Raw genomic sequence first — 27,934 nt, 5'->3', positions numbered from 1 at the left:
CTCCCACTTCCCTTTCCCGGGCGCAATATTTTTCCCACCTGAGGGCAAAGCCTCATAAGGCTACACCACCAGATGTCAAGGCAATAAACAACTATCTGACTTTTAGAAGACACCTGAAGGCAGCCCTGTTTAGGGAAGTTTTTAATGATTTAACATTCTGTTGGGAGCTGCCCAGAGTGGCTGGGGAAACCCAGCTAGATGGGCGGGGTATAAATAATAATAATATATTATTATTATTATTATTATTATTATTATTATTATTATTACTATTACTATTATTATTATTAAGAGAAGGCCCAGTGGGGCACATCATAGCTGTTGGTAAACCCTGCAAGGCTTGCTGTGGCTGTGGGTAAGTTTGCCGGGACCTGCCAGAATATTGAGGGGGCCCGGACCGCTCCTTGAAAATTTGGGAAGGCTCGGTCCCCCGTCTCCCCATAGATGTAGCCCCTGCCCTTCACCAGGCTTCTTCCACCCTCTCCTTGAGTGACTTCTTGTCTGGCTGGAAACTTTCCCTGAACTGTGGGGAGGCCTCCTGCTCTCCAAGACGGGGAGATGGGTCTGTGCTATACAAAAATAAAAGTGCCACGTCAGTTGCTGTGCCCAATTTCACCACTCGCCTCACCTATCCCTGCCTAAGGTTGCGAGAAGGTTGCCCACCCTTGCTATAAGACTTGTCTTCCCTCTCAGTAGGGAAGATTCCCTGGGTGCAGGCCAGATCGCGCGTTGCCACAGTGAGAACCAGGAAGGGCCCATAATTTGATTCAGCAGCAGAGTACAGTGGTACCTAAGGGTTACATACGCTTCAGGTTACATATGCTTCAGGTTACAGACTCCGCTAACCCAGAAATAGTGCTTCAGGTTAAGAACTTTGCTTCAGGATGAGAACATAAATCGTGCTCTGGTGGCGCAGCAGGAGGAGGAGGCCCCATTAGCTAAAGTGGTGCTTCAGGTTGAGAACAGTTTCAGGTTAAGTACGGGCCTCCGGAACAAATTAAGTACTTAACCTGAGGTACCACTGTATTTGCTTTGTATCCAGAAGGCCCTGGTTTCGGTCCCTGTCCTCTCCAGTTAAAAGAATCAAGAACCAAGGGATGGAAAAGACCTTCTGCCCAAGAGACGGGCGAGATGCATCTAGCCAGAGGAGCTTAAGTTTCCCCAGCATGGTGCCTCTCAGATCTTTTTGGACTACAACTCTGACCATACCAGCTGGTGTCAATGAGGAGCTGTAGTTCAAAATGTCTGGAGGGCATCATGTGGGGGAAAGCGTGGGACGTCGTGCCCTCTCTAGGGGCCCTCATACTCCAGGCCTCACTGCTGCCACAAAGTCCCCATTAGCTAAAGCAGTGCTTCAGGTTAAGAATGGTTTCAGGTTAAGAACAGACCTCCAGAACGATTTAAATACTTAACTCAAGTTACCACTGTATGTGGAAATTCCAATGTCGCAACAGGATAGCAGACACACAAAAAACACACACAGCTCATGGTCAGTGATTCTATACTTCTAATATTATTACTTTTTTTGCATCAGTCCACAAAAAGTTCTGCCCATGGGCAAAGGGGCACCAGCTCCAACTTTTCATGAGCTCTTTCCTCCATGAAAAGATTGGCGTGCCGCTGTGGCAACAGAGCCAGATTTAGGGTGGTGCGGGCCGTTTCCCCACACAGGCCGACGAGCCAAGGGGGTGCAAAACTGAGAAGATCCATAATTGAGAAGATCCACTTGAGGGCACCACATTTTGGCCTCACGCAGGGTGCCATATTATGAAAGATTTCCCAGGTCCATCTCCGGTGGCAAGTCCACAGCCTCGGCAGCATTGGTGTTAACGTCAGGCCAATCCATCTCTCCCGCTTTTGGGCTACATACATCCTAAACAGTCCACCGGAGGAAGTCTAGGAAGAAGGAGGTCTTCGTCTTTGGTTCCTCCTCTCCTAGATGGGCCTCCTCTCCAAAGAACGAGAGGCAAATATGGCTGGTTTACACAGGCCCGTTGGGTTGGTGTCTGTCAGGCTGTGACAAGGTTTGGTAAAGGAGGGAGCGGAGGAATCTGGGATACGAGTCCTTCTCCATCAGGCCGTATATGCGCCGCTGAGCCTGTTCGAAGCATGAACGAGTGGGTAGCAAAATGTTCCGATTTGTGACGTCTCTGGTCTGGCAGTCAAGGTTCACCTGCAAACATGAGATGGAAGCGGTCAGGTTACATGCCAGGAAATGGCTGTTGTTACAGTGATTTAAACAATGCCTAGCACACAGGGAACCAGGCAGAGGGCCTTCTTGGTAGTGGCGCCCACCCTGTGGAACGCCCTCCCATCAGATCTCAAGGAAATAAACAACCACCTGACTTTTAGAAGACATCTGAAGGCAGCCCTATTTAAAGATAGAGGGACCCCTGACCATTAGGTCCAGTTGTGGCCGACTCTGGGGTTGTGGCGCTCATCTTGCTTTATTGGCTGAGGGAGCTTCTGGGTCATGTGGCCAGCATGACTAAGCTGCTTCTGGCGAACCAGACCAGCACACGGAAACGCCGTTTACCTTCCCGCCGAAGCAGAACCTATTTATCTACTTGCACTCTGATGTGCTTTCGAACTGCTAGGTTGTCAGGAGCAGGGACTGAGCAATGGGAGCTCACCCCGTCACAGGGATTTGAACCGCCAACCTTCTGATCGGCAAGTCCTGGGCTCTGTGGTTTAACCCACAGCGCCACCCGCATCCCAGCCCTGTTTAGGGAAGTATTTAATGTTTGGTGTTTTATCGTGTTTTTAATATTCTGTTGGGAGCCACCCAAAGTGCCTTGGGAAACCCAGCCAGAGGGGCAGGGTGTAAATAATAATAATAATAATAAGAATAAGAATAATAATAATAATAATAATTCAGTCATAACTGCAGGGGAGAATTGGAGCACTGAAAACAGGCCTCTGTGGGTCGGGATGGAGAGGCGTGGCCAAAAAGGTAGCGTCAAGCAGGGAGTTGGGAAAAATAAAAATAAATTACTAATTCCGGATTAACACGTAGAGCAGAAGTGGAGAACTGGCAGGGAGATGATTTGGTGATGACTCGGTTAACATCCAACACCATACAGTCAAAGCACATGTCTTCCCCGCCCCCCAAGATGATGATGATATGTTTATATTCCACCTCAAGGTAGTATACACCCTTCTCCTCCTCTTCAATTTATCCTCACAATGACCCTGTGAGGTAGGAGAGATAGTGAGTGGCTCAAGGTCACTCAATAGGCTTCTTGGGTGAGTGGAGATTCAAACCCTGGTCTCCCAGGTCCTAGTCCAGGACTTTACCCACAACATCACAGTGTAGGGCCGGCGCACCTATGAGGCAAGGTGAGGCGGCCGCCTCAGGCGACAGAGTTCTGCGGCACAGCAGATCCCGATGTCAATCTTTCTCCCCCACTCTTGTTCCTGATGCAGATCTTCCCTGACCCTTTCTTCCCTGGCACAGAGGTGTGTGTGTGTGTGCCATTTCAAGGTCTGCTTCAGGCGGCGAAATGTCTTGGGCCAACCCCTGATGAAGAAAACCTCATCCATCCCTCTGCCTCCACTTCAGAAAAGAAGACCAGCTCATTCAAAAGGCGTTTTGGGTGAGGATAGTTTTGGAAGCATGCTTATCGAGCCCAGTTCTCTTACCTCTTTGGGGGCGTGGATAGTGACGTATTGGTCATAGATCTTCTTGGCGCTGTCCTGGAGTTTGTCGCAGCCTCGCAGCTTCCGGTAGTCTTCGCACGCTAGCCAGAAGTCCAGGTTCTCTTCGCTGAACTCTGACTTGAGGAAAGCGTGGAAGACAGACCGTCCATCTGCAGGGAAGAGGGATGGAGGAGTCAGGGGTTTCCCCTCAAGGAATCCAAATTATTTTATTGGAATAAAGGGTGCAAATGCTTTAGCTGAGATTTTGACATTGCAGGAGGCTGGACAGGATTACCCCTTAGGTTCCCTTCCAGCTCTACAATTCCACGATTCTATGAAATTTCTGTACATACCGTATTTTTCACTCTATAAGACGCACCTTTTCCCTCCTAAAAAGTAAGGGGAAATGTGTGTGCATCTTATGGAGTGAATTCAGGCTGCGTTGCTTTCGCTGAAGCCAGAACAGCAAGAGGGATTGCTGTTCTGGCTTCAGGGATGGCCTCGCAAAGCCTCTTCAACAACATTTGATTCAGAATATTTTTCTTCTTCTTTTCCTGCTCTAAAAACTAGGTGCGTCTTATGGCCGGGCACCCCTTATCGAGTGAAAAATATGGTGATCGTTTTCTGCTTCAGATTTTCAGCTCTTGTTTCTTGGAAAGGGAAAGTGGGAGGGATTGTATTTCTATGTGGATAAAGGGTAGTAGGCAAATGTAATCAATAATAATATTATCAATTAAATAATAATAATAATAATAATAATATGCTGTGGCAGCTTTTCTAAAGACTTTAAGCGGTTCTGAACCGCACACTTACATGGATGAAGCAGTAACTTTTCCAGAGATTCAGCCCATTCTTGCGCCTCCTCAGGAGTCGGCCTATAAGAGAGAAAGTGTCTGAGCAACTGGGAACCGGCTGCCCTCTGAGCCCAGGAGCAATTTGGCCAGAGTTGTATAAGGCCTCCCAGGTCCTACTCTTCACAGCATGGACTGGGGAACCAGTGGCATTCTGGATGTTGTTGGACTACAGATCCCATCTTGCCTCGCCACAGGTTGGTGGTAGTTGCACTAAAGGAACGCTGATATTCTTCTGTGAACTCCTGTGGCGCCTTCCGAGGGGAACTTCAGGGCACAGATCCAGACTCCCACTCGGCAAAATAACCAGGAATGACCCTAAACACATTGTGAGGCAAGGGAAGAAATGCGTATTGCTGTCTCAAGAGGGCCACCCCCCATAAGATCTTTAATCCACGAGCCATTTTTGATAACTGCACCACAGCTCAAATCTCTGTCTCCATCCGGCCAAGCCATAACTCTACTGGACTCACTCGCAGAAATCAGGCAGATAATCGACAACATCGAGATGAACACACACTCCCTGCACCGCGGACCACTCTGAAAAGAGATTTGGCCCCAGACCAGATCTAAATGGCCTATAGCTCTTCCTGGAAGAAGAGGTTAAGTGGACGGATTAACAAGAAGGATTAAAAATTAAAAACGAAAAACAATGTGATTCATTGCTGGCTTATTACAAATGTATTTTCCCCATTACGAATCCATCTCCTCCCCATGCCCCTCCACCTCTTGATTTAAAAAACGCCTTCCTTTGCCATTTCAGTCCAGGTACTTAGTAACAGGACTAAGGGCTTTCCATGGAATCATAGACTTGCAGGGTTACACCCTGTAATGCAGGACTGGTCAAGTTGTGCAGATGCCTGATGATAGTCTTCCAAAGCAACTTCCCTATTCTGAACTTAAAAATGGAAAGCGTAATGCCGGTGGTCAACAAAAGAGGCTTAAAGATGCTCTCAAGACAAATCTAAAAAAATGTAGTATAAACACTGACAACTGGGAAACACTGGCCTACGAGCGCTCCAGTTGGAGAACAGCCTTTACCAAAGGTGTCATGGGCTCAAACTCAGGACGAAAGGGAAGAAGAAGAGTTTGGATTTGATATCCCGCTTTATCACTACCTGAAGGAGTCTTAAAGCGGCTAACATTTACCTTTCCCTTCCTCCCCCACAACAAACACTCTGTGAGGTGAGTGGGGCTGAGAGACTTCAGAGAAGTGTGACTGGCCCAAGGTCACCCAGCAGCTGCATGTGGAGGAGCGGGGAAGCGAACCCGGTTCCCCAGATTACGAGTCTACCACTCTTAACCACTACACCACACTGGGGAGAAATGTACTAAGAGGAAAGCACGCTTGGTAAACCCTCACCACGATCAACACCCACCCGAAAACCTATGTCCCCAGTGTGGAAGGATGTGTGGATCCAGAATTGGCCTCCACAGTCACTTACAGACTCAGTGTTAAAACTGCGTTCATGGAAGATAATCTGCCCTGGCCCAATATCTCCCACATCTCTTCATCTAATGGTAGGACCGGCACTGACAGAGATACAGAATAATAACTGTATGGTCCACTGAAGCCTCACCCCCCACAAACAAACAAACAAACAAACAAACAAACAAACAAACAAACACACAATTCTTGTTAGAATAAGAGAGCTAAATTACCTTAGGGATTGGATTTCATTACCCCCTGAGCTCCATAACCTTAGGAAGTTTCTTTTATTTTTCCTCCTTTTGAAAAGAAAGAAAGAAAAAGTAGATCAAATGTATAGAGGCAGCGGAAGCCAACCTTCAGATTGGTGTGAGGTCCGCCCCACACCCCCAGGATATTCTGCAACACACCATTGACGCAACAAGAGTGCATTAGAGGTGCATTTATACTGGCCCATCTGCGCATTGTTTCTCTTTCTTAGTTGCTCTGCGGTGCTCCTCTGATGTTAGTGCATTGTTAAGTGTTTGTGGGAAACAAACCAGAACATTGGGTACAAAAAGTTACAGGATTGCACCAGGAAGCTATGGGCCATGCACCAATTGGAAAAGAAGTCGTAAGTCCAACCCAAGGCATGTTCAGGCAACAAACAGTATTGAAAGCTGGAGCAGATGAGCCATTGGCCTGATCCTGTTCTTATCTCAGTAAGTCCTACAAAGTGGACCTACAGTGTTACCCCCATTTTCCACAGGTAAGGCAAGATCGGAACTTTATCAGCAATAGGTGTTAGAATCTCTTTAGCATTTTATAGCACCTTTCCCTGAAGAAGTGCCTCAGTAGATACGTTCTTTCGGTCACCTTTACAACAACCTTGAAAGGCAGGCTGCTAGCATTTATCGTTGCCGTACTACAGATCTGGGGGCTCGGGGATTGTTGTCTGCATCTGTTCTGTCTCGAGAGACAATGGACTGTGCCTACGGGAGGTGAAGCCAATCTGCTGCCTTAGCATCACCAAAATGACCTTCCCTGGGGCGCAAAGCTGGGCAGTGTGTCTGGAGTTCTTGGGCTGCCCAGATGACAAGACTCCCCTCTTGGCCTTGCTGTTGTGGTCCAAAGGAAAGCAGAGCAACAACATTTTGCTCTGTACAGTGGTGCCTCGCAAGACGAAGTTAATTCGTTCCGCGAGTTTTTCCGTCTTGCGATTTTTTCGTCTTGCAAAGCTCGGACTTTGGAAAAGCTTCAAAAATCACCAAAGTCTTCAAAACCTCAAAAAAGGCTACCACACCGCGTGCTATGAGATGCTCCTCGAAGTGAATGCACGGTTTTAAGAAAAAGGAAACAAACTTGCAAGACAAAGGAAACAAACTTGCAAGACGTTTTCGTCTTGCGAAGCAAGCCCATAGGGAAATCCGTCTTGCGAAGCAACTCAAAAAATGAAAAACCCTTTCATTTTGCGAGTTTTTCGTCTTCCGAGGCATACGTCTTGTGAGGTACCACTGTATTTGATTTTGATATTTGGTTGGAAGCTTCCCAGAGTGGCTGAGGAGTCCCAGTCAGATGGGCGAGGTATAAATAATAAATTATTATTATAAATTATGATAACATTTGGCACAAACTTGGCTGCAGGAGTTGCTGGAAGGAGGGATACAAGGCACCATTTAACAGTCTTAGGGACTCCGCTCCGATTTTGTGTAAGGTTTCCTCCTTAGCCTTTTCTTCTCCTGAAGGTCTCCCACAAAGCAGTGGAGGTTTAAGATAATAACAATAACAATAACAATATTTTATTTATATCCCGCCCTCCCCAGCTGAAGCTGGGCTCAGAGCGGCTAACAATAAAAGTAACACATCATTCTACAATCAATTCAAAACCGAATTAATTAAATCGCATCCATTGGGCTGGAGTTCTGTGAGGATTACCAAAGGAGGTGGTCAGACTGTGCCTTGGCCAAAGGCCTGGTGGAACAGCTCTGTCCTGCAGGCCCTGCGGAAAGATGTCAAGTCCCGCAGGGCCTTAGTCTCTTGTGACAGAGTGTTCCACCAGATCGGGGCCATAGCCGAAAAAGCCCTGGCTCTGGTTGGGGCCAGCCTAACCTCCCTGTGGCCTGGGACCTCCAAGGCCATCATGGTTTTCCTTCTCCTAGATGGGCTACCTTCCCAGGTTGACGAACCCTATATGCCCCTCACTTCCCTCTACAGCACATGCAGAAACTGCCTTCTTGACCACTGGTCCCACTCTTGGGTCTCGTTTGCTCAATCCGCTGAAACCCTAACTCACCAAGGGTTTGAGGCCCATTGGCTGCCCTCACCTGATTTAGCTGGCCAGATGAAATCCTGCGGGCTCATGAATACAGTCATACCTTGGTTCTCCAATGGAATCCGTTCTAGAAGTCCGTTCGACTTCTGAAAACGTTTGAAAACCAAGGCGCGGCTTCCGATTGGCTGCAGGAGCTTCCTGCACTCAAGCGGAAGCTGTGGAAGCTGTGACGGATGTTCAGCTTCCAAAAAAACGTTCGTAAACCGGGACACTCATTTCAGGGTTTGTGGCATTCAGGAGTTGAAAAGTTTGAGTCACAAGGCGTTTGAGTACCAAGGTATGACTGTAGTACCCAGCAAGTCGAAGGAGGAGGTGAGAATTAAACCAGGACCTGGAAGATTATAGCTCTGCTATTAGCTACTCAACTCACCGGCGGCGTTTTTGCCTCTGTTGTGCCTGGCAGTTGATGTCACCTTCTGATCCCAGATCTGATTCCACACTCGATGCCAGAGACTGAAACACAGAAACAAGAGTTCGAGTTCTGTGATGCCCCAAGGGACCCAGGTGTCCAGGGTCCCACAACTGCTTCCAGAGGCCAGGGGATTTTATGCCGCCCCCTGCATTTCACTGAATTCAGGGCTAGAGTCACCTCAGCTTATGCACGGGGCCCTCTTTATATCTTGACATATAAAGCCAGACTGGTGACTGGGAGTGGCCATCGAGACCATATAACACCGGTCCTGAAAGACCTACATTGGCTCCCAGTACGTTTCTGAGCACAATTCAAAGTGTTAGTGCTGACCTTTAAAACCCTAAACAGCCTCGGCCTAGTATACCTGAAGGAGCGTCTCCACCTCCATCATTCAGCCCAGACACTGAGGTCCAGCTCCGAGGGCCTTCTGGTGGTTCCCTCATTGCGAGAAGTGAGGTTACAGGGAACCAGGCAGAGGGCCTTCTCGGTGGTGGCACCCTCCCGGAACGCCCTCCCATCAGTTGTCAAGGAAATAAACAACTATCTGACTTTTAGAAGATATCTGAAAGCAGCCCTGTTTAGGGAAGTTTTTAATGTTTGAAGTTTTTATTCTGTTGTTAGTGTTCTGTTGGGAGCCGCCCAGAGTTGCTGGGGAAACCCAGCCAGATGGGCGGGATATACGTATTATGATTATTATTTAGGGTTCTCGAAAAATTTAAAGGGGGGGGGAATGGGCCCTCTGTAAAAGTCATCCAAAACAATTCCCCTTAATATAAAATGTTGTTACGGTGGTACCTCTGGTTAAGAACTTAATTCTTTCTGGAGATCCGTTCTTAACCTGAAACTGTTCTTAACCTGAGGCACCACTTTAGCTAATGGGGCCTCCCGCTGCCGCCGCGCGATTTCTGTTCTCATCCTGAGGTAAAGTTCTTAACCCGAGGTACTACTTCTGGGTTAGCTGAGTCTGTAACCTGAAGCGTTTGTAACCCGAGGTTCCACTGTATTGATTATTATTATTCAATCAGTGAGTCACTTAACTCACAAGAGGTCTCAAAGCCCCATCCCCTCACAGTACTCTCAGCCACAAGAGTCAGTTAAGCTACGATGGCATCAGCGTTCGTGTCAGATAGCCAAGCAAACCTACTAGACAAAGGACTTTGCCTCTCAGATCCTTTGCGTTGCTTATTAGTCTCTGGTCCCCCTCTAGAGAACCCAGGAGTCCAGACTCCCAGGCCCTTTGGCATAACCCTTCCTTGGTAATGAATTATCAGCTTTCTATTTAGCCTCAGGGTGTGCTTTTCTGTTTCGCTCTCCTTTTTTTTCACTGCAGGAAATTCCAGAGATTAAAACCATTGGGAACAAAGACACTAAAATATTTATACAACCGAGCTAAAATAAAATAGAATCTGGGCTCGCAGTTTCTCCTGGAAGTGGTGTGCGGTGGTGGGTGAGTTTGTGGAAAGAAGAAAGATGGACAGTAAGCAACAAGTAAGAGGACCTTAAAGTCCATGAATAATCATAGTTTAGAGGTCCCGGACCCTAAGGAAGTCAGACTATCCTCCACCAGGGCCAGGGCCTTTTCGGTGATGGCTCCGATCTGGTGGAATGCTCTGTCCCATGAGGCCAGGGCCCTGCAGGATTTAACTTCCTTCCGCAGGGCCTGTAAGACAGAGCTATTCCACCTGGCCTTTAATTTGAACTTAGTCTGATCTTTTATTCCCCTTCCTTCCTTCCTTCCTTCCCCCTCCCCTTTTTATGAAGATTACCTGCTCTGGGATCCCACAGCTAATTCTCCCCTGGTCTCCTCGCTGGCCCAAATAGGACTAATTTAGCCAGCTAGCCCTGTTGATCAACTAATGTCTATTGGATGGATTTCCCCCCCCCCAAAAAAAATTGATTTTTGAATTCTGAATTTATTGTTATTCACGTTTTATACTGCATTTTATGCTGTTTTTTGTTGCATCAATTAAGGGTTTTAAGTTTGTTGTTAGCCGCCCTGAGCCCGGTTTTCGGAACTGGGAAGGGCAGGGTATAAATAAAATTTTATTATTATTATTATGATTAACAAAAGGAAACATGGCAGTGCCGTGCAAGGAGGAGTAATGGCTGCCCACTGACTTTGTTGGACCCTCCGAAGAGATTCCTCAAGTGCTGCTTGGCTGCCGCAACTCTCCCTCTGAGGCGTCGCTCTTTCCTCAAAGACTTGGGGGACGGCAAGCTCCACCCGCTTCCTGTTTTGTCCACCACCTCAGTCTCCCCTGGGCACGGCACCCCCTTTTGGTCCAAGCGGCCCTCGCTGCGGGATCGCCACACCCCTCCGGGGTCTTGCAGGGGGATCTGGAGGCAGGTGGACACTTCTGCGCCCTCCAAGAGGATGCTGGGAGGGGACGGCTTCTCCTGGCTGGGAGCCTCGTGGTCACCCCCGGACTCCGACTCCTCGAAGCTCTGGTGCTGCCTTCGGAGGGTGCTCCTGTGCCAAGGGAAAAAATCGCAGTCTACCAGGCAGCCTTCGGAGCCACATTTCTGGAGAGGGCTTAGCATCTGTGAGAGAGAGAGAGAGAGAGAGACAGACAGAGAGAGAGAGAAATTATGGCCATTTTGGTTTAAATGTCCAGTAGCCCAACTACTTGGGACATGGGTGGCGCTGTGGAAGTGTAAAGAGATCGAAGGTACATTCTTTCACCTTTGGTGGACATGCCCAAGGATTAAGACTTTCTGGGCGATGATTTATAGTGAAATGAAAAAGGTATTTAAATATACCTTTCAGAAGAAACCAGAGGCCTTTCTCCTGGGCATGGTCGGCCAATTGGTGTCAAAGAAGGATAGAACTTTCTTTATGTATGCCACAACAGCAGCAAGAATACTTATTGCAAAGTACTGGAAGACACAAGATTTACCCACCCGGGAAGAATGGCAGATGAAGGTGATGGACTATATGGAACTGGAGGAAATGACTGGCAGAATCCGAGACCAAGGAGAAGAGTCGGTGGAAGAAGATTGGAAGAAATTTAAAGTTTATCTACAGATTAAGGATTAAATTTACAGATTAAGGATTAAATTTACAGATTAAAATTAAGGAATGTTAGAAGGATGTTGGAATGAAGTAATGTGGTTTTAGAAATAAAGATGGAAAGGATTTGCTGAAATATCTAATTGAATTAGAATACAAAAAAGGGAGGTGTGAGGAGGTCAAGGAAATAAGCAAAGGAAAGAAAGTTATGTAAAGGATTGATTTTCTTTTTTATTATCTGCATCTTTTTCTGTTTTTTCCCCCTTTGTTTTTCTCTGTTTAAATATGTTCTTTATTTTTTCTTTTTGTAACCTTTAAAATCTTAATAAAAATCTATTGGAAAAAAAAAAAAAACTACAGAGCCTAGGGCTTGCTGATCAGAAGGTCGGCAGTTCGAATCCCCATGACGGGGTGAGCTCCCGTTGCTCGGTCCCAGCTCCTGCCAACCTAGCAGTTCGAAAGCACGTCAAAGTGCAAGAAGATAAATAGGTACCACTCCGGTGGGAAGGTAAACGGCATTTCCGTGCGCTGCTCTGGTTCGCCAGAAGCGGCTTAGTCATGGTGGCCACATGACCCGGAAGCTGTACGCTGGCTCCCTTGGTCAATAAAGCGAGACAAGTGCTGCAACCCCAGAGTCGGTCACGACTGGACTTTACTTCAGGGGACCCTTTACCTTCACCTAGCCCAACTACTAACCTACAAACAGCTCAGCCGGCCTGCTTTTATAGGCAGCCGGCGGACAACATTGTAACAACAACAACCCAGGGTTTCCTGCCTAAATTAACTGACGTGGACCTGAGTAAAAACTATATACACGATACCCCTGGTGGCCAGGGTCAGAACTTCAACACATAACATAACCAGCCCTACAAAGAGGTGAGCTAGGGAAGAAGAGTTTGGAAGGAGAATGGTTGATAAAACTGAGGGGAAAGGGGAGAAGGACGAAGGATAGTATAAGCAATTTCAGAGAATTCTATGGTATAATCATCATCATTATTTATTGAGTTTATATACCGCCCTATACCCAGGGGTCTCACAGAATAAAATCAAGATACAAAACCACAAAATACCTAATAAAAACAACAACCCAATAGCTCCGTCCCCATAAAAAAACACATTTTAAAAGGGAATAGGATGTCAATCGGATCAACCAAAGGCCTGCTTAAAAAGGAACGTTTTTCCTGGTGCCTAAAGGTGTATAAGTGAAGGCAGCAAGCGAACTTCCCTGGGGAGAGCATCCCACAGACAGGGAGCCACTGCAGAGAAGGCCCCGTTCTCATGTTGCCACCCTCTGATGGGCCATGCAAACGCTTTATACAAAACATGAAAACAAGGAAAGCCTTAGTCCTTGCAGAAAATAGGGGTGCCTTTAACCAGGAGCTAAAGAGACGACCAAGGCTGGGTTTTACACATCAATTTGAAAGAATCGTCCAAAGCATTGTCTGCACATTTTCTAATTCAGTATTTGTAAAGCTTCCTATCTCTAGGGAGCGGGTCTCCACATGAGTCTTTCTCTTATTTTTGCCACAGGGTCTCTGTGAACTCCGGAGGATGATGGGAAGTTCCTACAGAGTTCCGGGGGCACGTCAAGTCTTCACACTCTCTAGATCGCCAGGCTAATGGCCAGTCAGAAAAAAATGCAATTTCGAGCCACTTAAATTTTTGAGCCACCCAGGCTCTGAGCACCTTCCTCTCTTCACTTAAGCCACAATCCAATGCCTATTTTCCTGGGATTAATCCACACAGGAATCGGTGGGGATTACTTTTGAGGAAATGCGCAGAGCATTGCGCTGTCAGACAATCGCCTGCAGAGATCCCATCCATTTGCCTCTCTCACTGGGAATCTCTCCAAGGCAGATAATATCTGAGAGAAGCTCATTAAAGAATTATCTGGCCGGGTCTTGGCTTCAATGATGGAAAGGCATGTGGAGATGAATTGTATTCCTCTTGATAATGAGTAGGCAAACTAAGGCCCGGGGGCTGGATCTGGCCCAATTGCCTTCTAAATCCAGCCTGTGGACGGTTCGGGAATCAGTGTGTTTTTACATGAGTAGAATGTGTCCTTTTATTTAAAATGCAACTCTGGGTTATTTGTGGGGCCTGCCTGATGTTTTTACATGAGTAGAATGTGTGCTTTTATTTAAAATGCACCTCTGGGTTATTTGTGGGGCCTGCCTGGTGTTTTTACATGAGTAGAATGTGTCCTTTTATTTAAAATGTATCTCTGGGTTTTTTGTGGGGTCTGTCTGGTGTTTTTACATGAGTAGAATGTGTGCTTTTATTTAAAATGCATCTCTGGATTATTTCCAAAATATAGTCTGGCCCCCCACAAGATCTGGGGGACAGTGAAAAAGTTTGCGGTCCCCTGCTCTTGGTCCACCCACCTTTTATTACCATCATTTTCCTTGTCGCGAATGCTGTCCAGAATATCACGTACGTCATAGGCAACCATAATGAACAGCAACAGGGAAGGCTGGTTGCTTAAGCTAAATGGGGGTGGTGCCCCACCAACCTCAGCCTGGCCTCCCACCTGCCTGCCTTCTTACAACCAGTCATGGGGTGACAACAATCCCATGACTGCAATCATAGATCAGGAATTCTAACATCCACTGCCTGTTTTCTCCTCCTTCTTCAACTCAGGATTGCCCTTGCAGAACATAGCATGGAGCAGGTGGAAGAGAATTCAACTATTCCTTGAGTCCACCGACTGCCCAAACAGAACCAGTCACCAGAAGTTGGGCCGAGGAAAGCGGATAAGATCAAGGACACCTGTGGAAGATGCTTCGTGGCCAAGCAGGCATTTGAGCTGGAATCATTCCAAACCATCACTCCCTCCAATCTAGTTTCTGGCCCGTGAAACAACATTGGTTGTCCTGACAGATAACCAAGGCTAGGACAAGGACCTCAAGTCTTTAAGCAAGGGCCTCACCCAGATATCCTGTTTCCGGACCGTTCGCCCTGATTTGCCAGCACAAAATTCACGCAATGTTAAAATTCACGCAATGTTAAAAGGCAATGCTATTTTTTTTGTTTGCGTGCAGGTTACATGACACTGAGCGATGTCACGGTTGCCCCACACTTTCAAGGGCATCTTCCCACACTTTTCTGACCACAAAAATCCCGCCGTTCCAGTTTGTTTTGGAGGCGGGCAGGCAAACATTTTTTTAAAACTGCATTACGATGAGTCTGGTCATCGGTCCACCTAGCCTACACTGGCAGAGGCTCTTCAGAATTTCTAGCTAGGATCTCTCACAGCTTTTCCTGGAGATACCAGGGATTGAACCTAGAATCTTCCATATGCAAAGCCAGGTACTCTACTGGTGAGCTATGTCCCTTCCATTACTCCAAATGTTATAGCTTGAATTTGCTGGTATACGATGGAATCATACCGGCCAAAGAGTGATGGTCTGGAAGGAACCAGCCAGACCATCTCTGTGGAGAGTTGAAACCGGTTCTCAATACACTCCAAATAACTTTATTGTACAGTGGTACCTCGGGTTAAGTACTTAATTCGTTCTGGAGGTCCGTACTTAACCTGAAACTGTTCTTAACCTGAAGCACCACTTTAGCTAATGGGGCCTCCTGCTGCTGCAGCACCGCCGGAGCACGATTTCTGTTCTCATCTTGAAACAAAGTTCTTAACCTGAAGCACTATTTCTGGGTTAGCGGAGTCTGTAACCTGAAGCATATGTAACCTGAAGTGTATGTAACCCGAGGTACCACTGTACTAGTCAATGGCCATGACAAATCTGAACCAAAAATGAATACAGTGGACGCTTGGGTTGCGAACGTGATCAGTGTGGGATGCACGTTTGCAACCCACAGCGCTCGCAACCCTCAGCAGCGCGTCTGGGCATGTGTGGGTTGCGAGTCGGCATTTCTGTGCATGCGCAAAGCATGATTTAGCGCTTCTGCGCATGCGTGCCCCCCAAACCCGGAAGTAACCTGTTCTGGTACTTCCGGGTTTCGGCGGGTCCGTAACCCGAAAAAACGCATCTGTAACCAAGGTATGACTGTCCAAGCGATATGGGGTCGAAGCTGGTTAAAGAATACTTCAAGGCAGGACTGGAGAACCCTTTTGGACCTGGGGCCCAGATCTTTATCTGCCCTCACCCCACTGACCAACTTTGACAGGTGGACTGGACAACTCGCCTTGTAATCGTGTGATGCCGTTAAGAGACCACATGATTGACAGATGGGATGTCACACCCACCTGCCAAAATCCCTTGCACGGGGTTCCCCGTGACATAGCCAGGCCATAGCTGTCAACGTTTCCCTTTTTTAAAATGTGGAATTCCCTTATTCCAAATAGGATTCCTCGCAAGAAAAGGGAAAAGTTGACAGCTATGAGCCAGGCCTATGCTTTGCAAGCCTCCTCCATGCTGCTCCTTTTCACCTCCGATGGTGGGTGGGCAGGTAAGGAATGCTATAAATCCTACAAACAAATCCTACAGATAAATAGGTTTTGTTATAAACATCCAGGCTCTTCTACAGCAGAATCTGAAGCGTTGCCGCATGTCTTCCCCTTACCAGCTACGCTCCCACCCCAATTAATGTGGTGGTGGGGCATTCAGTGAATGGTATGATGTCATTATTCTGCAAGTTCTCCTGCTCTCCCCTCTTTCTCTCCAGACTCAACTTCACTGGTTGCTATTGCAGGACAGTGTGGCGGCTGTGTTATGCCTTTAGTAACCCTACACTTTACAGAACGAAGCAGGGGACACAGCCTCTTTCAGACAGCCCGTTTATGGAGCGTGCATTTGGATTTCAAAAGCCGCTTCGCGGTAAAAGAGCCCCAAACCCACTTTAATTGCACAACCTGATGATTATTAGGCATTTTCCACTGGCAGCAGCAACACTGCGGAACGTCTTCGCTGCCAATAACCAGGAGACTTCATCTGTTTAGGACATAGCAGTTTGGACAGGCACACCTCCCCCCCCCCCAATTTCCTGAACCTCTTGCGTTTTATTGCTTTTAATGGCTGTTCTAACTCTTTTTATTGTTCGCTGTTTTTATGGGCTTATTTTATTGTACGTTTTAATGGCGGATCATGTTCTTTTTTTATGTTCAGATGAAATTGCTTAACTGCGTATTTTCATTATGTGCGTTTATGTTATGTGCCAGTTTTTGTTCTTGTTTAAATAAAAAAAAAATATAACACACAAACACACACACCCACAAACACACACACACACACACACACACACACACACACACACACACACCTTCTACCTGTAAAACTGTAGAGAGCTGCCACAGCTTTGTGGGTGCTTTTTGGGAGAGGTCCCATCCATAGCTGTCAACTTACCAATTTGAAAATAAGAGACCAGCAGCCTCGAAAAAAAGGGATCAACAATTACTTTGATAAAATACATATTTTGTTGCGTGCAAATGGCTTTAGATACCTATTAGGTCCATAAATTACCATATAGCATATATTCAACACAAAAAACCAGCAACAAAGGACAGCTGGACATAGAAAGGGCCCCATTACCTTCAGTAGCTTATTTAAGGGACATCATCAATAAGGGACAGCAGCAGGACATGGCGCTAGGATAAGGGACTGTCCCGCCAAATAAGGGATGCTTGACAGCTATAGTCCCATCTTGTCCCCTCTGCTTATGGCTGCAACTGTATCCTGTATTGTGGGCACAGCAGTCGAGCCAAATTGACATTTCTGGTGCTGTGCTTTCACCATGCTGAACTATCTCCTTTCAGCTCCCCTCTCAGTAACCAGAAGTGACGCATGGCATTGAGAAGCCGGAAGATCAACGCAGCCTCACCAGCAGCATCCCACCGGTGTCGCCCCACTGGCTGCTACTATGCTTATCTTACTGTTGAGGTGGCCAGCAGTGTGAGTGTCTAAAAAATTCCCATTGGTCTGCCTTCTGCAGCCTTCCTGGGTGCGCGGGAGAGAAACCCTCCCATCAGACTTTTTCAGATCAGGAAGCGCAGGCACCCGGGGAGGCTGTTGAGCTGGAAGGGAGAAACACACCCGCACCTTCAGCTCCCTCACCAAAACAAACTAAGTTCAAAACCCCACCCCCAAGTAATAAAGAAACAGTAAACCTAGACAGCATCTTAAAAAGCAGAGACATCACCTTGCCAACAGAGGTCCGTATAGTAAAAGCTATGGTGTTCCCAGTAGTGATGTATGGAAGTGAGAGCTGGACCATAAAGAAGGCTGATCGCCAAAGAATTGATGCTTTTGAATTATGGTGCTGGAGGAGACTCTTGAGAGTCCCATGGACTGCAAGAAGACCAAACCTATCCATTCTTAAGGAAATCAGCCCTGAGTGCTCACTGGAAGGACAGATCGTGAAGCTGAGGCTCCAATACTTTGGCCACCTCATGAGAAGAGAAGACTCCCTGGAAAAGACCCTGATGTTGGGAAAGATGGAGGGCACAAGGAAAAGGGGACGACAGAGGACGAGATGGTTGGACAGTGTTCTCGAAGCTACCAGCATGAGTTTGACCAAACTGCGGGAGGCAGTGGAAGACAGGAGTGCCTGGCGTGCTCTGGTCCATGGGGTCACGAAGAGTCAGACACAACTAAACAACTAAACGACAACAACAAATTAATCCTCAAGCGCCCTGAGAAAGGGGAAATAGAAGCCTCTTTCGCAGGGAAATTGGATTCTTTCTGATGGGTGCCCTGGGGACTTTAAAAGAGAGCAGCTTATAAAAACCAGATCAAATTAAAATGAAATCCAAGTCTCCTCTCTTGCTTATGATGCCTCAGAGAACGGCTGGCAGATCATAAATGGGCATTATGGTTTGACTCGGTAGCAGGAAGCCGTATATGCTCGTGTCCTGGAGCCTCCATTTTGGCCAACTGAAGTCAGGAATGTTTTCCCTCCTCCTTTTAATCCTGTTGTTTGATTTCCATCATTCTTTAAGTGCAGCGCGGACAGCCTCAGCTTGCGAGACATTTCAGATTTGGTGGACTGATTTAGTGGAGAGGAAACTTTTAAATGTCGATGGTACTCTTGGTCTCTCATACACCCTCAAACACAAACAAACATGCCCGCCTGCCCTGTATTCAGTTCCTTCTGGAAGATTCTTTGGGTGAAAGATTTGCTCACCTTTCGGCTAGGGGACTAAGTATTGGCCCTGGTGGGAGAGCGGGAGAGAATTTTTACCTCAGGTCAAATTTTACCAGATTAACTGTTCGCAGTATGTGTACAGTTGTACCTCGGCTCCCAAACGCCTTGGGAGTCAAATGTTCTGTCTCCTGAACAATCAAAAACTGGAAGTGAGTGTTCTGGTTTTCAAACGTTTTTTTGGGAAGCTGAATGTCCGGCACGGCTTCCACTATTGTTTCCAGTGCGCCTGCACAATCGGAAACCAATCAGAAGCTACTCCTTGGTTTCCGAACATTTCAGAATTGAACCGATTCCGTTCGACTTCCAAAGTACGACTGTATATGTACAGTGTTACCTCTGGATGTGAACGGGGCTCCGGAACAGATCCCGTTTGCATCCTGAAGCGAACACAACCCGCATCCGCACATGCGTGGGTTGCGATTTGCCGCTTCCGCACATGCGTGTGATGTCATTTTGAGCGTCTGCGCATGCGCAAACAGCAAAACCCGGAAGTAACATGCTCTGTTATGTCCGGGTCGCCGCAGAGCGTAACCTGAAAACGCTCAACCTAAAGCACATTTAACCCGAGGTATGACTGTACATTATTAACATTTTATTACAGTATTCTTATTATTTCCATTTAGTACCACCTTTCACCATCAGGTCACAAGGCAGGTTGCAGAGATTTAGAACTCCATATTAAAAACAGTTAAAGCAAATTATGGCCACAGAAATGGAACGTGTCCTGGAAAAATACCCCCCAAAAATCTAAGGCAGAGAGGTGTGTCTTCTTCAGCATAGAGTGGAAACGATATAATGAAGGTGCCAGATGCAATTTTGTGGGGAGGGAGTCCCACAATATTGGGGCCACCAACACCTGAACTCTTATGGGTGGGGGAACCACCAAGAGGGCCCCCTTAGACCAAGAGCCTCTATAGGGAAGGAGGGGTCTTTCAGATATTTAGGGCCCTATGTCATTTAGGGCTTTAAACAATAATGTGATGGCAGAGGGAGGGCATTGGCCTGGCTTCTGGTCACCTGTGCCATACTGAGACAGGTGGGAGAAGGGGTGAGTAGGACGAGGAAGAGACAACACAGTGGAAACACCACTGTTTGCACCGCGCTGACCTCAAGGCTGCCTGACCCCTCCTGTTTCCCATCCCTGTATGCAGCAGCAACATGAGCAACGGGAGGTCAGGTGAATGACTGCCCGCACAGCCATATGCTATTGCATGTGTGGGAAATACACACACAAGTGTGCGCACACACAGACAACATTGTTTCCAATAGGATGTCCAACACACACACACAAAAACACCTTGGGAGATTCCAGACGTTGTCTATCCACCAACAGAATGAAGTACCGTTTGTGAAATAAAACGGTTCTTGTGGCACTGTGGCCAAAACCACAGAGTCTAGGGCTTGCCGATCGTAAGGTCGGCGGTTCGAATCCCCACCACGGGGTGATCTCCCGTTGCTCAGTCCCTGCTACTGCCAACCCAGCAGTTCGAAAGCACATCAAAGTGCAAGTAGATAAATAGGTACCGCTCTGGCGGGAAGGTAAACGGCGTTTCCGTGCACTGCTCTGGTCCACCAGAAGTGGCTTAGTCATGCTGGCCACATGACCCGGAAGCTGTCTGCGGACAAACACCGGCTCCCTCGGCCATTAAAGCGAGAGGAGCGCTGCAACCCCAGAGTCATCCGCGACTGAACTTAACGGTCAGGGATCCTTTACCTTTAACTATGCAAGCTTTGGAAGACATCTAAAGGCAGCCCTTTTTAGGGAAGGGTTTTTTTAAAAAAAATGCTTAATGTTTTATTATGCTTTCCTATATGTTGGAAGCCACCCAGAGTGGCTGGGGCAACCAGGGCGGGGTAATAATAATAATAATAATAATAATAATACTACATAACAACAACCATCAGGGTTTTTTTTCAGGGGGAACCTACAGGAATCGAGTTCGGGCACCTCTTTTTCTAGAGAAATAGCACTAACAACAACAACAACAACAACATACTTCTCTCACAACAACAACAACAACAACAACAACAACAACAACAACAACAACATACTTCTCTCCCTGCCCCACGGCAACACCTAGGCCCCGCAATCTGCTCCTGTCTCTCAGGAGCAATTTAAAGGAGGCATATGGGGTGAGATCCTAAGAAGATAAGATATAATGAATCCTGTTCCCACAGCGTCCTTGTTCCCACAAGCACAACAGCAGCTTAACAGCTCCTCTCCATGCTTCTGCAGTTTCCAGCAACTGGTATTTGGAAACATATTGCCTCTGACAACATGTCAGAGGGGGAAGTCCCATTGCACAGGCAGACTTCCACTCAGGCAATGTTGGCTGTTGTTCCGTATTGTTTACATATCCATTCGTTATATTTATTAGCTGCCTGATCATGTAGATTCAGTAGGTAATATGAATGCAAAACTAAATAAAAGTGTGTGTGTGTGTGTGAATAAAAGAATAAAAGAATTGCCAACTTACCACAACTTATGTTTACACATCAGAAAAGCTAAAAGTTAAAAAGTTAAAAAGCACCATCTCATCCGCTATTACGCAATAGAGGTAATGGTTTAAAATAACCTCGGTTAAGAATTTAATTCGTTCTTAACCTGAAACTATTCTTAACCTGAGGTACCACTTTAGCTAATGGGGCCTCCCGCTGCCGCCTCACGATTTCTGTTCTCATCCTGAGGTAAAGTTCTTAACCTGAGGTACTATTTCTGGGTTAGCGGAGTCTGTAACCTGAAGCGTCTGTAACCCGAGGTACCACTGTAATGAAAAATATTTAAAACAGTTATGCAAAAGCTAATGAAAAAAAGCTAATGACCAGGGAGCCACCCCTGTAAAGTCCCAGAGGCCATTTGGAGGAACAGCAGGATACAGAATCATAGAACTCGAATCATAGAGTTGTGGACTTGGAAGGGACCCTGAGGGTCATCTAGTCCAACCCCTGCAATGCAGGAATCTTTTGCCAACCGTGGGCTCGAACGCACAACCCGGAGAATCAGAGCCTCATGCTCTACTGACTGAGCTACCTGGGCAAATAAATAAATGTAACAAATAAATAAACACAGCACAGACCACTCGCTCTTGGAATCTGCTCTATATGGCAAAGAGCTAGAGTTCAGTGGTAGAGGGCAGAATTTGGTAAATGCCTATCCGTTCCTTTCCCTGAAGAGTCACAACAATGTGCAACTAGCCCCAAGGTCATGCTGACAGTGGATTTTGAACCCACGTCTCCCCCATCCTAGTCCAAACTATACATACTGCAGGTCCCTGCATGCAGAAGATGCAAAGTCCAGCTGTGGGTACCTGCAGCCGAATGGGTCTTGGGAGGACCCTGCCTGAGACCTTGGAGACACACACACACACACACACACACACACACACACACACACACATTGGTGGGAAGGTGTTGCCATCCTCTATACAGACATAAAGGTAAAGGTAAAGGGACCCTGCCCATTAGGTCCAGTCGTGGCCGACTCTGGGGTTGTGGCGCTCATTTCGCTTTATTGGCCGAGGGAGCCGGTGTACAACTTCCGGGTCATGTGGCCAGCATGACTAAGCCGCTTCTGGCGAACCAGAGCAGCACACGGAAACACCGTTTACCTTCCCACCAGAGCGGTACCAATTTACTGTATCTACTTGCACTTTGACGTGTTTTCAAACTGCTAGGTTGGCAGGAGCAGGGACTGAGCAACGGGAGCTCACCCCGTCGCGGGGATTTGAACTGCCGACCTTCTAATCGGCAAGTCCTAGGCTCTGTGGTTTTACCCACAGCGCCACCCGCGTCCCTTTATACAGTCATACCTTGGGTTAAATATGCTTCAGGTTGAGCATTTTCAGGTTACGCTCTGCGGCGACCTGGAAGTAACGGAATGTGTTACTTCCGGGTTTCGCCGCTCGCGCATGTGCAGACGCTCAAAATGACATCACGCGCATGCGCGGAAGCAATGAATCGCAACCCGTGCTTGTGCAGACACGGGTTGCATTCGCTTCAGGTTGCGAACGGGGCTCTGGAACGGATCCTGTTCGCTTCCAGAGGTACCACTGTAACATGCAGCTTGGCTCACTTGCTTGAGTCGCCTGCACAGAGTCCTGCCCTATAGCCATCTCTCTGTGGTGCTCCTGTTTTGCAGCTAATGGCACCCTGGTTTGCCAGGCACATGGCACACTGGTTTGCCACCATTTGGAGGACTTGGGCGATGCATGCACACATGCCCTCCCTAAGCGGGTTAGGTTGGCAAATCCGTGGCTGGAAAGTAATCACTGGTTATAAACAGGTGCGCATTTTGCATTCCGCCATGGCTTTTCCCTCTTCCTCGTCCCCTCGCCTTTCTGGGACAAGCCAGCCTGCTGTCACTACAGGAAAGAAGAGTTAACACATGTTTGTACCCCACGGGGAGCAAAAGGTCAGGGACGGAGTTTCTGGCTTATGTCTCTGCCGAGACGTAAATCATGCGCTTGCAGAAAAGTCGAAGCAGGGAAGGGAGAAGCCTAGCGCTGGTGCCCTACATGTCTGCCTGCCCTCTCTCCTTCCCATAGCTGTCAACGTTTCCCTTTTTTAAAAGGGAAATTCCCTTAATCCGAATAGGATTCCTTGCAAGAAAAGGGGAAAGTTGACAGCTATGCTCCTTCCCCATCTTCGTCCTGTGCGCATGGGCACACAGCCCACTGCCAAACCGGCCCAGTCCTCTCTCCCCATCCCTAGAGGCTCTCTCCCCAAAGCCACTAATTTTGTCCATCCGTCCATCCACCCGAAAGGTCGAGGAATGTCCGGAACATCAACAACCACCGAAGGAAAAACCAAGGGGGCCATCTGAAGGGACTGCGATAGAAGAGGCTTTTCCTTTGCAGCTAACTTGGGCATGGGCACATCAGCTGGCTGGAACACAGCAAGGATGGGAGACGAGGAGGGTGAGGACTGAGAAAGGTGGGGAGAGGGAGAGAAACCGCCCCCACCCCTCCAATTTCATACCCTTCAACATTTCTCCGATGAAAATATGGACATCCTATTCCATAATTATAATAATGTTTGTATAATTATAATAATTATAATTATAATAAATTTGTTGTTTATACCCCACCCATCTCGCTGGGATGCCTGACCCACTCTGGGCAGCTTCAAACATATATAAAAACATAATAAAACATTAAACATGTGGGGGTTTTTGTGGGGGGAAAAGCACCTCCCTATACAGGGCTGCCTCCAGATGTCTTTTTCTTTGCTTTCCTGCACTCCTTGATAATAAATATGATAGATAACATACCCCCCAACATTTCTCCGATGAAAATAGGGACATCCTACTCCATAACAATAATAATAATTATTGTAATAATTTTATGATTTATACTCCACCCATGTGACTGCGTTGCCCCAGGCGCTCTGGGCAGCTTCCAGCAAACAAAAACATAATAAAACATTTTTTAAAAAATTCCCCATACAGGGCTATCTTCAGATGCCTTCTAAAGGTTGCCTAGTTACTTATCTCTTTGGCTCAGGGGTTGCATAACTGCAAACCCTCCAACATTTCTCCAGTGAAAATAGGGACGTCCTAAGGAAAAGCAGGACATTCCAGGAAATCGGAAACCAGGACGGTTTCCAGAGCTGTCCCTGGAAAATAGGAATACTTGGAGGGTCTGCAATTTGTGGGGAGCAAGGATTGCACCCACAATCTATACCTTCTGGGAACAATAATTTCAGGCAAGCTTTTTTTTTTGTAGCTGGGCAGAAAGGTCTAGCTGGGCCTTAGGTGTTCGTTTTTCCTGATTTGCAACTGGGTGCTACTCTTCAAGGTGTTGCTGTTATTATATAAGGCGCTTATTAACTTGAGAGTAGTTTACTTACAAGATCGCCTTGCCCCACACATGCCCAACCGACCGCTCCAGTTGGCGGGATTGGCACTACTGGAGGTGCCTACATAATATTTATCCATAAATTTCTGAACCGCCCTTCATCCAAAGTTCGTAGGGCAGTTTACAATATGAAAGCACAAAAATATGCAAGATGGTAACAAACATAAATGCTAAGCCCCCCTCCCCAATAGCATCCGTTCTGCTTTTGTAAGTGTGGCAACGACAGGGCTTTGGAACTCCCTGCCACTTGATATTAAGCAGACAGCTTCGCCGTACACTTTCCGGCACCAGCTAAAAGCACTCCTGTTTGGACAAGTCCACCCAGAGGATTAGAAAGCTGAGGTAATTTTAATCCGCTTTAGTATTTTAAGTTTTGTACGTTTTAAAGTAACGCTTCCTTTCCTTGCTTTATCTTTTCATAAACCACTTTGAAGGTTGTTGGGGTTTTTTTTTGGTGTGTTTATTAAACAATCAAGTGGTGTAATAATTTTCTGGAATAAATTAATATTCTGGGGGGGGGGTACTGTTTTCATTGTATGTCTGCAAATCGCCTTAGCACATATCTAAACTGTGAATAATAATAATAATAATAATAATAATAATTCTGGTGACGGTTCTGCATTTCTGTTTGATGTAAAAGTATTACCTGATCTCAGTCTTTGAGAATAGGGAGAGGGATATGGCAATGTTGAGTGGAGGGAGGGAGAGATAGATTAAAAAATGGGGACAGAACTGAGGACACAGAAATTTAAGAGGCAAATGCCAGAGGGGTAGCTAGATGTGTCTCTGACAGCAAAGGGTTTTTTTAAAAAAAATTTTAAAAAAGAGTATTCAAAGTGCTACAGCTGCCATCCTAAACCAAATAGGATTTCCTTCTGAGTAAACGTAGCTAAGATTGTGCTGTTAACAGGATTTGCTGTGGCTCAGGTATGGACCACAATAAATCAGCTGCCTCTCAAAGTGCTGGAAGATTTCCACCCCCCCCCAGGCAAAAAAGAATGAGGAAACTGATTCAATAAAGATAATCAAAGTGTACTGACACTGCGTGCCTGTCATATATTTACAAAACACACAAACCATGCTCCCCCTTTCCAAAGAACCGTAGTTCACTCCCCACTGCTGTTCCCACCACCCTTAACAAAACTACAGTTCCCAACCTGGGGGTGGGTAGGGCAGGTTTTGCCTTAAATGTACTGTGTAGACACAGCCTCCCTGTCCGTCTTTCTCTGTCTTACATGAAGAAGAGCGAGGCAACTGATTCCCTCCAGACAAAGTATACAGAGAAAAAGCAATTGATTGAATCAGGAGGAGAGAAAGAGGTAGAGAAGAGAAGAGAGAGAAATAAATAAACAGGCTGGCACTGGCTTTCCGGGTTTTCCTGCTCACCTTTCTGCCTCTCACTCGCCTGTAGTCTTTTCCTCTTCCTTACTTTCTCTCTTCCCCACTCTTCCCCTCCTCTTCTGGGCCACAGGAGCAGCCAAACCTCCGCCAGCTAGTTCCTTTGCAGCTCTGAACAGCCTAGTGCTCAAGTCAGCTCCTCCCTCAATGCTCAATGGGAGTGGCAGAGTGCCTGTGTGTGTGTGTGTGTGTGTGTGTGACCCTGGGCCTTTGACAGCGCAAAAGTAAAGCGTGACATCACGAGGCACTCCCCAGAGATTTGCGGTGGCAGTGACTGAATGGGGCACAAGTGTGTCATCAAGCAACGGAAGTGTTGCAGAGTTAAACACCACCTGCGGCTCAAGCCTAGTCACTTTCTCCCAGTGCCTCTGAAGAACTGTGCACATCAGGCCGGGGAAAACAACAACAAAATCTCCCCATCTTGGGGGGAAAAGCTGGGGCGACTCGATCTCTGCCTGTTGCTCGGCTGCTCAAAGGCACATTGCTTGCTTACAGTGCAGGCTGGACCGTCGGGGTGAAGGAGGGGGGTACTGAACCACCAACCTTGGTCCAGTATACCTGAAGGAGTGTCTCCACCTCCATCGTTCTGCCCGGACACTGAGGTCCAGTGCCGAGGGCCTTCTGGCGGTTCCCTCGCTGCGAGAAGCCAAGTTACAGGGAACCAGGCAGAGGGCCTTCTCGGTAGTGGCGCCCGCCCTGTGGAACGCCCTCCCACCAGATGTCAAAGAGAAAAATAACTACCAAACTTTTAGAAGGCATCTAAAGGCAGCCCTGTTTAGGGAAGCTTTTAATGTTTAATAGGTTATTGTATTTTAGTGTTTTGTTGGAAGCCGCCCAGAGTGGCTGGGGGGACCCAGCCAGATGGGGGGGGTATAAATCATAAATTATTATTATTATTATTATTATTATTATTATTATTATTATTAACCTCAGCCAACCCCCACCTGCCAGCCTTTGTATTTTTTCCCCCACCCACTACCGCCTCCTGTTTAGTCTCATTGCGATTTCTTATGGAACTTGGCGGGGTGGAGACCAAGCTATACTTTGTCTGGCTTCCACCTGTCCGTCATCATGGTCTGCCTGGAAGCAGAGGAATGCTGGGAGGCACCAGTTGGGGGACCCCCAAGGGAAGAAGACTTAGAGCCCAGGGAGCGGTGGTAGATTGATGATGAGTGGTCAGAGCAAGAAGAGGGAGAGGACTGGGAAGAGGAAGGTTGGAAGCTGAAGAGGCAACAGGGTTTAGTGAGCAGGGAGAGTCTGTAGCAGAGAGCAGTCCAGAATCAGAGGCAGGAGAGGAGATGGGCCGGGAGACAGGATGATGGAGGCAGGCTGCAGAAGAAGCCAGGGGGTCTCTCCCTCCCACTGCGACCAGCTCCCTTCCCCTCTGGTCATGCAGAGGAATGAAGACATAGGAGCAAAGAGAGACAAGACGGAGGCGCCTCAGATTGCTGGGGAAGGACCAGTAGGAGGGGGCAGGAGACTTAGACAGTGGTGGGAAAGCAGGGCCCTTCAGTCCTTACAAGTGCCTCATTGGGGCAAGACCTGCTGTCATCACAGCGCCTGAGCAGTTTTGGTTTCTTTGAATAAAGAGTTAACTTCACAGAGACCAGGTGTTTCATTGCTGACCTGCTCCTGGCTTCAGCTCCTGGTACTGCCAATGGCTCTGGCGCCCTCTGCTGTTGGCCTCCTGGCCTTCTTCCCTCCCTGTCCTAATGGGTACCCTCCATCACTGCCTGCATCTGATGGGTAAAGGCAATGAGGACAAGGTCCCTGGGCCTTTTGTAATAGTTGTGTCAAAACAAGGGAGCTACTGTATGGGCCAAAATCCTTCCTCGCCCTCCCTCTCACTGGATTGCCATACCAGGAAAATATGCACTTCCTGAAGCTCTGCTCATCGTGACACAGCTGCCCAAGAGCAACTTGGT

At 47.3% G+C, this 27,934-nt stretch overlaps 1 protein-coding gene across 1 annotated transcript; it reads right to left on the bottom strand.

The window, feature by feature from the left end:
• Positions 1-1,486: 1,486 nt before the first annotated feature.
• LOC309337114 (regulator of G-protein signaling 3-like) lies at positions 1,487-26,159 on the bottom strand. Its single transcript, XM_081853804.1, has 7 exons — positions 25,998-26,159; positions 10,758-11,180; positions 8,598-8,680; positions 6,150-6,215; positions 4,450-4,511; positions 3,640-3,806; positions 1,487-2,170 (listed from the first exon to the last, which is right to left on the bottom strand). The coding sequence occupies exons 2-7, from the start codon at positions 11,178-11,180 to the stop codon at positions 1,979-1,981; spliced, it is 993 nt and encodes a 330-aa protein (XP_081709930.1). The 5' UTR covers positions 25,998-26,159; the 3' UTR covers positions 1,487-1,978.
• Between the last annotated feature and the right edge of the window lie 1,775 nt (positions 26,160-27,934).

The sequence above is a fragment of the Podarcis erhardii genome (assembly GCF_964252035.2).
Source record: "Podarcis erhardii genome assembly, chromosome: 2".
NCBI classification, from domain to species: domain Eukaryota; kingdom Metazoa; phylum Chordata; class Lepidosauria; order Squamata; family Lacertidae; genus Podarcis; species Podarcis erhardii.
Note: the sequence above shows the minus strand (reverse complement) of the source record. Positions and strands in the feature narration are given on the sequence as shown.

Excerpts from the sequence above, each read along its gene's own strand:
- LOC309337114 (XM_081853804.1), bottom strand. The coding sequence starts at position 11,180 with ATGCTAAGCCCTCTCCAGAAATGTGGCTCCGAAGGCTGCCTGGTAGAC. Across the intron at positions 4,512-6,149 it reads AATGAAATCCAATCCCTAAG|GCCGACTCCTGAGGAGGCGC; the intron begins GTAATTTAGCTC and ends TCTCTCTTATAG. Across the intron at positions 3,807-4,449 it reads AAAGTTACTGCTTCATCCAT|ATGGACGGTCTGTCTTCCAC; the intron begins GTAAGTGTGCGG and ends TCTTCCCTGCAG.